Source organism: Cupressus sempervirens, chromosome 6, assembly GCF_028749045.1.
Source record: "Cupressus sempervirens isolate cs-2001-9-10 chromosome 6, ASM2874904v1, whole genome shotgun sequence".
NCBI lineage: Eukaryota > Viridiplantae > Streptophyta > Pinopsida > Cupressales > Cupressaceae > Cupressus > Cupressus sempervirens.
In genome coordinates, this window is record NC_143123.1 from 469,018,961 (window position 1) to 469,028,206 (window position 9,246).

Genomic DNA, 9,246 nt, shown 5'->3' on the forward strand with positions numbered 1-9,246 from the left:
AAAGATGATCTATTGAATTCTTCTTCCTTGAAATGGCCATTGGAAAATCATACTAGTATTAAACAGAATCTTAATCAAAGGATACAATATGCTAATTCTTTTTGAATTACTTTCTTTCTTCTTTTGGTTTTTTTGGGGTGCTTCTTCCAAATCACTCAGTTATCTTCCTCACAAGGACTCCCATTTCTTTTGTCTGCAACGTAAAAAGATTAAGAGGTTGCCTTGGAACTAGGTTTTATCATTGTTTTAATCAATATATTGCTATAGTTGCAATGGATGGTTGTCCATAGCAAGGAAAAAATTGTTGCCAATCTACATCCAACATAAAAAAATTAAACTCTGCCACTGTAGCTGTTTCATATAATATTTGAAATATTGTCGTTAGAGGCAGTGGCTGCATAATACTATGATTTGAGAAGAATGTGTCTAAGAAGAGATCTGATATACCAATGAAATGCGAGAGGGCACCGACATAATCGATTCCATAATTTGGGAGTTATATAACACAGTGAAAGACTCTAGAGAATGGGTTTTGGGTTTTTAAATCTTTGAATATAGAATAGAAGTGGGGACAAACATTGGAATAAACAAGAATACGCACCATGACTAATAACAAATTTAAAACAATGAGAAATTGGGTTTCCCAAAATGAGGAGGACAAATTGGTCGACATAATCTAAAGTCCCCTCGGAGCATCCGTCCTAAACACACAAACCTCCTTCGTTAGTGCCCACAACAATTGAATGGGTAGCCATGCAACAACGACTTGCATGCAAAATAAAAAGAGAGTGCCTTGAGCCTTATTTTCAGAAAAAAAAAAGAGTTCAATTGTTCTTCTCTTAAAGGACAAGTGATTCCATAGTGCTCTTATGAGGTTCACATTAGAAAACTTGCCTGAATCTTGTAAAAGTTGGTTTGTGGTGAACATATATCTACAAAAGAGTTTGAATTTTGAGTTGTGGGTATAGAAACAATCTACAAAAGAGTTCGAATTTTGAATTGTTGGTATTGAAACAATCTGCAAAAGAGTTTTGGTTTTCAGTTGTTGGTATTCAAACATTTCATTTGATAGTTGAGCTACCCCATGGCCGGTCTTATGGGTACATGTAACTCTGGCATTTATAGATGCTCTCTCAGAGGTGAAAGCTCAATTCCTGCTGCTGTTCAGAATACAGATAAAGCTATATTTAATTTGAGCTTCTCTAAAATAGAGGCATCTCGGCCAAAATTAGCTGTGAATGCATCCAAGACAGACAATGGTGCAGCCAGAGTTTCAACTCTGGAGACCATAAATGTGAATGGTAGTCCTGTGAAAGTGAAGGAGAAGAGCAGCTTAATACCTGAGACAAAGCAGATGGTGGATCCTTTCAGACAAGGGAAGCTCATTGAAAATGGAGTGGCTTATAGGCAGACAGTAGTCGTTCGGTCATATGAAGTTGGGCCTGATAAGACTGCTACTATAGAAACCTTCCTCAATCTTTTTCAGGTAAAGAAGGGATTCTTTTAAAGAAGAAAGCTATTTTATGAGAGCAATTGCTTGTGGGTTTGAGCCAATACTTATAAAGAGAGATGGATGTATTTGAATCATTAATATGAGAACTTATATTTATCCAGAGTGTATGTTGTAATGAAGAGCCAATTGATATGCATGTTGTATGTGTGCAGGAGACTGCTTTGAATCATGTCTGGATGTCCGGGCTGTTGGGTGATGGAATGGGTGCCACCCATGGCATGATTAGCAATGATCTCATTTGGGTTGTCTCTCGAATGCAAGTTCAAATAGAGAGCTATCCTGTGTGGTGTGTATTATATACAATTTTAAAACTATTATTTCTATTTCTGTTTTCCTTTTTTTCAAGTTTTTAGTTTTCTTTTGGCAGGTGATGTTACAAATGAGGGACCTCATCTTCGATACATTTATGTGAATAATTCAATTCTATGAGAACAGTAGGCCAACAAGAATATAAAGTCTTGAAGAACACTAACCCAACAAAGAAAGCAAACAAAAGTATAAAGCCAAAGAAAGCCAACAAAAGTATAAAGCCTTGAAGAACAGTACTAGCCCAACAAAGATTTTGAGCAATAAGTCATTTAACATGAACCAAACAAAATCAACCAGAAAATGTATAAAGCTCTCAATAATGCTAGCCCAACAAATATTTGGAGCAGCATATCATTTGATATAAACAAAATCTCAAACACTTGTTTTCTTCCATCTTGAGAATTTTCAGTTTGTTTCGAGTAATGAGGTACCACATCTTCAAAATGAATGTTTATGTCTATAGTCCAAATTCGTGAACATGGTAGTCCAACAAGAATATATGAACCCAACAAAATCTCAAAACTTGTTTTCTTCCTTCTTGAGAAGTTTTAGTTTGATTAGACTAAGTCACAAATAAGGTACCTTATTTTTGACATGAATGCTAACATGAATAGTCCATATATGTGAACGTAGTACAGTCTGAAAAGGATATAAAACTCTTGAGAATGCTAACCCAACAAAGATCTGGAGCAGTAACTTATTTGACATGAACCCAACAAAATCTTAAAAACTACTCTACTTTTTCTATTATTGTTTTCTTTCTTTGAGAGAATATTTAGCTTAGTTTGAGTGAAGTGAGGTTACAAATAAAAAATCTATTTCCAATAAACAATCTGCTATCATACTAGCTCAATAGAAATTTAATACTAACACCAATAACATCAAAGCTAAGGTTCAAACAATAGATCAGCAAGGGTACAATACCTACGATCAAAATGACTTGAGGAATAGAACTCAAGGATTAGAACCTTGGTAACTACAATAATATCATCCACGTTTTCTTCCCATCTAATGATAGATCATGATTGTAGTTAGAAACTTTATTTAAATGGAGTAAATAAATTGTTATAGTCATGTTCATTAATAATGAAAATCTTCCATTACCCATTAATCATTTATGTTTAACTGAGATGTCTGATCAATGATGATAGACATTGCAGGGGTGAGGTAGCAGAAATTGATACATGGGTGGGAGCATCTGGTAAAAATGGGATGAGAAGAGACTGGCTGATCAGGAATAATGGCACTGGTCAAATATTTGCTCGGGGCACAAGGTAAATTGTCAATTTTTTTTGTTTGCTTTGGGCATAACGATGCATAGAACCAAGATTTCAAATTGTTCTTGGAAGAGCAGAAGAAAATGAAAACAACAAATAAATCTGAATTGGCAAATTGGAATGCATTGACAGCACATGGGTGATGATGAATAAGTTGACAAGACGTCTATCGAAGATGCCAGATGTGGTGAGAAACGAGGTTGAGCCGTGGTTTTTGACAAGAAGGGCCGTCTCTGACGAATCAAACGAGAAAATTGCCAAGCTGGATGACAACATTGCAGATTATATCCGTTCAGATCTGAGGCCTCGAAGGAGTGATCTTGACATGAATCAGCACGTCAATAACGTCAAATATGTTGGCTGGATGCTCGAGGTACTTTTAACTCAAATCACCTTGGAATTCCCACATATTGTTTGACCATTTGCCTAGGGTTTGATATCTCAGTTTTTGTTTATAAAAGAAAATTTAAAGATTATTTTGGGATGGATCGCTGACCAATTTATTATTGTAAATCTTTTTAAAGATATGATTTTTTAATATTCTATGATTTGTCTAATGTTTTAAATCATTATCTCGTAGTTTATAGTTTTAAGTTGTTATAAATCTTTTACAATCTAAGTATTATTTCAAAAATTGTTTATATAATTTTTGTTTTTCAAAAAATTTAAATATTTAAGAATCAATCATATTATTTAACTATGTAAAAAGTAACCATAGTATATAATGGTTATAGTCGAATTAGAATATTACTAATTTACTACTAAGGTACTCACTTCTTTTTTCTCTTTATTCGACAGACTATTCCAGAATGCGTACAGGAGGGGCATGAGCTAGCAGGCATAACCTTGGAATACAGAAGAGAATGTGGTCGTGCAGATATTGTGCAGTCCTTGTGCCAACACGTTGTCCATGAGAGGGAAAGCATTGAATCTGCCACCTTCCCATACTTGCCAAGAGATGATTCTTCACTAATGAGCCTTGCACCTGATCTTTTGGGTGTTGAGCCATTTCAAGAATTTACTCATCTCCTTCGATTGCAGGGAGGAGAAGGACGTCATGCCAACGCAGAGATTGTGAGGGCCTCTACACAGTGGAGGCGTAAATCACATCCCCGTAGTTGAAACAACAACATTCATAAATAAAAATCTTGCCAAACCCATCTCATGTATAGGTGTCTCTAATATGTTCTCTAAATCAATATGAAGCCCCATGTTTCATCAAATTATATATGCCTGTAATTAAGCTTTTTCAATAGAGAAAATGCTCTTGTCTACATCTTAGCTCAATTTTTTTTATATTCATATTAAAGTATTGGAAATCTTTAAATATCACATACTAATGGAAAAATTCAAATTGGAAAAAGTAAGCTAATTTTAACTATTTCAAACTTTTAGTCTAAGAATGAAGCTCTGTGTGATTTTAAACAGTCATCAAATGGTCTCTAAAGTATTGATAGTAATTGTTATCAATAAAACATTTTTTGGTTAGAAATTTCTAGAAACTCACTAAAATGATTGGGTACAAGAGTTGTAGAAACTACACATTTTCTTAGAGCGGGTATGCCAAACCTGTCGTAATGTACAATTGGGAATTGGGAATATATTTTACAAGCTATGTAGAGAATATCAAATCCAAATTCTCTCTATATTTCAACTCACTTAATCTTTAGCAAGATATAAGGTTTCAATTAGTATGAAATATGGTTTGTTCTATATGTTATTCTTACTGAGAGTCAACTATTTATGTGCATCATGCTTCTTTTCATAGATTTTAATAGCCTTTTGTACTTGTGGGAGGGGAGCAAAGTTCATTTTGTTGTTATTTATGAGTATATTTCATACAAGTTTGTATTGAGAAGAATAGAATAATATAATATTCATAAAAAAATTTAGGATGGTAGGAAACATCTACAAAAGTCATAACCAAAGGTTCTAGTATTGAAAATATCAAAATGAATGAGTCAATCAAGGCATAAACATATGCAACTAGAGCTATTTTGGAAGGTAGTGGAGGACCATGTTATGGTCTAGTTTTCTTGAGATATTTTTGGTGGCAGATTCATCAATGGGTTCCAATTAGTGAGCTCGTATTATTTTCATCGTTTTCTTGTTATGGTTGTTGGTAGAGAAAGAAGATGGAAAGAGGCACACTAGAGAAACTTGTTGGTGTCAAGCCAACCAAATATCATGCCATAGAGATGTTGGACAATATGGTTACTGTCATCCTCAAATGCAAGACAATGAGAGCCACAATCACCTAAACTATCAAGCCTAGAAGAGTGGCTATAACCACACCAAAACCCATGAGGAGTGCTATGGTGGTGAGAAACCTAGAAACCTAGGTAACAATGCAAATAACATTTCTCTAGTGGTTGAGAAGCTCCTATAAATGGGATACCCCAGATGCAACCAAAAATTATTAGTATTACTAATTTACTACTAAGGTACTCAATTCTTTTTTCTTTTCTTTTGGCAGATTGTTACAAAATGTGTATAAGAGGGACATTCTCTCTCTCTCTCTCTCTCTCTCTCTCACACACACACACACACACACACACACACACACACACACACACACACACACACACACACACACACACACACACACACACACATTTAAAAAAAAAAAAAAAAACTTAAGCTTCAAACCCCAAAAATACTTAAACCATGAAACTTTTAAATGTCAAACCCTTATTACTGATCTTTCCAAAATGATGTTCATGTAAACATATAATAATAAACATCAAAACATCATAACACAAAGACTTTTAACATGAAAATCCAAATAGGGTATAATCCACGGTGAGGATGATACCCACAATAAGACTAATACATTATTTATAGCTTATTACAATATGGGAAAATCACATACATTTGAGCACAATGTTTAGAGTTTTCTTCTTAAATTAGGCTTGGGCACCCATGTATTAATGGTACTTTATTTTGCATCCTACTAGTAGAGTAACAATTGTCATCGGATATTGGATGTTTGGCCAATATTGCCTAAAAGAGTGGACAAGAAGAACTTCTCACTCCTAAGCTCTTGTAAATTTGTGTCACAATCATGCAGGGGTAGGAAATTTTGGATGATAAAGTGTCTAATTTATACTAAGGGGGTATGTTGATTATATACTTCTACTTATGCTTGGTTACGCATTGGATCAATGAACATGGTAAGGTGAATATCTCAGAGGGAACTAGGGGAATAGGAAAACAAAGGACAAGAAAGAAAAGAACTTTAAGAGTTTAGAGATTTAATCTACCTGTAGTCTATTTTTGCTATCATTATTATCAACAATACATGCCTGAATGATAGGATTACTTAAACTTGTGTTTAATTAATCAATCTTACACAAAAAAGTGATGAGCTTGAATGAAACTGGTACTAAAGTTAACAAAATCATTTAATTTTATCCAAGCAAAGGAAGATAATAATAACAAAGCAAAAGAAATCTCACTAATTTCAAAGGTAAAATGAATCTCATAGCGAGCACTCCAAAATTCCTCTACTCAAAATACAACTTAAAAGACTTACAAACACTGGGTGAAACAAGGATTCTTGTAAGGGAAGATGTTAGATTCGTCCATTCCAAAATGAATTGCAATAGGGTATGGATGATAAAATCATCAATTTCACTGGGCCTAGAAAAGTCAACCCTCTTTCTACTTATAGATGAATATTTTCAAACTTTAGGGTGGGAAAATAGCCTTAACCCTAACCTACTCACTTATGTTGGAAATACCAATGGGAAAGTAAACTCTGAGAAAGGGGGGGGAGGGGTGTGTTTGAATTAGCACTTTAAAACTTTAAATATAAAATATTCAGCACATGTCCATCTCACAATTTAGCATGTAAACTAAAATAGCTAACTACACATGTTCATCCATAGCATGAAACAAATAACAAATAACACAATTAATTTGTTACCCAAAAACCCTCCAATGAAAAGGTAAAACTAGGGTGGGGATGACACCCACAAATCTTCACAACTGCAACTGTAAAGTGAAGACAATTAAGGTTACAAGAAGTTTGACCATAAACTATGATCTACCTTATGAAAGGTCTGCCTTGTTAAAGGCTTGGAAATACTGTTAGGTCTCACCCTATTAAAGGATTCAAACACCTTGCTCAAAGTGTGCCTTGCTAGAGGACTTAAACTTGCAATAAAATAAGCACTTGGTTAAGAGATTTACACAATCCTGTTAAGACTACTTTATTAGGAGATTTTTTCTACATCACTTGTTAGAGTGATTCAACACCACGATCCTTCTAATTAGATATGTCTTCTCTATCCTCTCTCTACTTTCCTTTGTTCTCTCTAATTGATTCTACAATTTATAACATTATCACAACCTTCATAGCCCCACGAATGCTCTCTACACTTAGCATTCACATATCTTGTGTTTCCTTCTATTGTTTCATGCATACAAACTATTTAGGGTTTGTCTCCTTAAGTAAAAACAAGTGGGCTAGGGTTAGGTTAGAATCAATGACTGAGGTTGATCCATTTTTTTGCTTAGAACATCCCTCAATTTGATTGGTTCCATGTACTACATAAGGATTCATAATATACATCTCTATACATTTTCTAGAATTGTAAAACAATTGTTAAGTTGGCCCAGAAATGGTTTACATAGAAGTTTGTGCCATTCCAAACAACTATGTCCAAGACCGTTCACTCAACAATTGAAGTCTCTGATGCTCGACATTCACTATATCTTCAATGTTGTAACTCGTCTTTTGAATGACTCGACATACTCTGTTTACTCGACTCATGAGTGAATCAACACTAACTATCTTCTCAAATTATATTTGTTCTCAACACTAAGTATATTACTCGGCACATATTCTCTGGCAACTGATGCTCGACTTGCTTTCATCACTTGGCTTGCACTAATTTCTCGGCTTTCTCTGATCACTCAGCTTGCACAATAATTCTAATAGATGATGACTAAGTGTTTTGTCACTACCTTGTCAAATCCAATCTAAGATTAACAATCTCTCCCTTTGACATGAGTGGCAAAAGCACGTTGTCATGCATATACAATCCTTATTATGAGCATAGCTTAGACTCTCTCTCTCTCTCTCTCTCTCTCTCTCTCTCTCTCTCTCTCTCTCTATATATATATATATATATATATATATATATATATATATATATATATATATATATATATATATATATATATATATATAATTTATTTATTTATTTATTTGTGACTCAACTTGTATACAAAATTTCAAAACTTCTAAAATTTTCAAAATGGATGACAAATTGTCATACCTCATTTCTCCATTACTCCCCTTGAGTAAATGTTTCCTTACTGTATCTAAATTTGATACTCTTGTTGAGTATATTTGTTGTACCCTATTTCTACATTAGATCCCCTTCACTTCACTACCCCGCTAAACATTATAATTCCCCTTTTTTGACACTTATGTCATGGGTGGTACACTAATAGTGTGTTTATCCAAAAATGATTTATGGATCTCCATTGTGATTTTCAATGTTGCACGCTACTTCTAGAGATTGATATTGAATACCTAGCTTAGCAGTAAGGTTAACTAAGCCATCATGAGTGGAAAGATGAGAATCTTTCTTCATCAATATTTTAGCATAGGCTAGTTCCTTGTACAATACTTTCATGTGTGGGGTCAACATGGATTGGATGTTGATCAAGGTGGCTCAAGTGTTGGCAACTTGTGCTTTTAGCTTGGCAAGCCTACCTTGAGTAGATAGCAGTCTCTGAAAATATGACTAACTTTGACTAGGAGATGGTTTTAAGGTATTACCTGTAGTCTTTAGATCTCCCTCCATTTGGTCAACAACCCTCTAAATGTCCTATGTGAAAAGATTCACATCACATAACTTGGTGCAAAGAGAGAAAATTTTCTCCATTACCTTCTTCACACTCTCCATCTTGGTTGCTAAATCAACCTATTGTAGTGCAATTGCACTAGATATATTTCCAAGTACCTTAGCGTGAAATTTTATTTTAGACTATTCTAAAAGTTTAGTAATTGAATCTAGGTCTTCATCACTAATATTATCAACAATATATACCAATTGCTCAATAATTGATTTGTCTTCATTAGTAGCTGGAAGACTAAAGCATCAAGAAATATATCTTTGATGTCATGAACCA

At 34.2% G+C, this 9,246-nt stretch overlaps 1 protein-coding gene across 1 annotated transcript; it reads left to right on the forward strand.

Moving 5' to 3' along the window:
- Positions 1-1,084: 1,084 nt before the first annotated feature.
- LOC149553087 (palmitoyl-acyl carrier protein thioesterase, chloroplastic-like) lies at positions 1,085-4,221 on the forward strand. The gene is made up of 5 exons (XM_089790283.1): positions 1,085-1,486; positions 1,666-1,799; positions 2,983-3,096; positions 3,232-3,472; positions 3,898-4,221. The coding sequence occupies exons 1-5, from the start codon at positions 1,085-1,087 to the stop codon at positions 4,219-4,221; spliced, it is 1,215 nt and encodes a 404-aa protein (XP_089646409.1).
- Positions 4,222-9,246: the final 5,025 nt, after the last annotated feature.

Bases quoted from the DNA above. Each gene is read 5' to 3' on its own strand.
- LOC149553087 (XM_089790283.1), top strand. From the start codon at position 1,085: ATGGCCGGTCTTATGGGTACATGTAACTCTGGCATTTATAGATGCTCT. The intron at 1,487-1,665 runs GTAAAGAAGGGA...GTATGTGTGCAG, and splicing joins CCTTCCTCAATCTTTTTCAG to GAGACTGCTTTGAATCATGT. The intron at 3,097-3,231 runs GTAAATTGTCAA...ATGCATTGACAG, and splicing joins ATATTTGCTCGGGGCACAAG to CACATGGGTGATGATGAATA.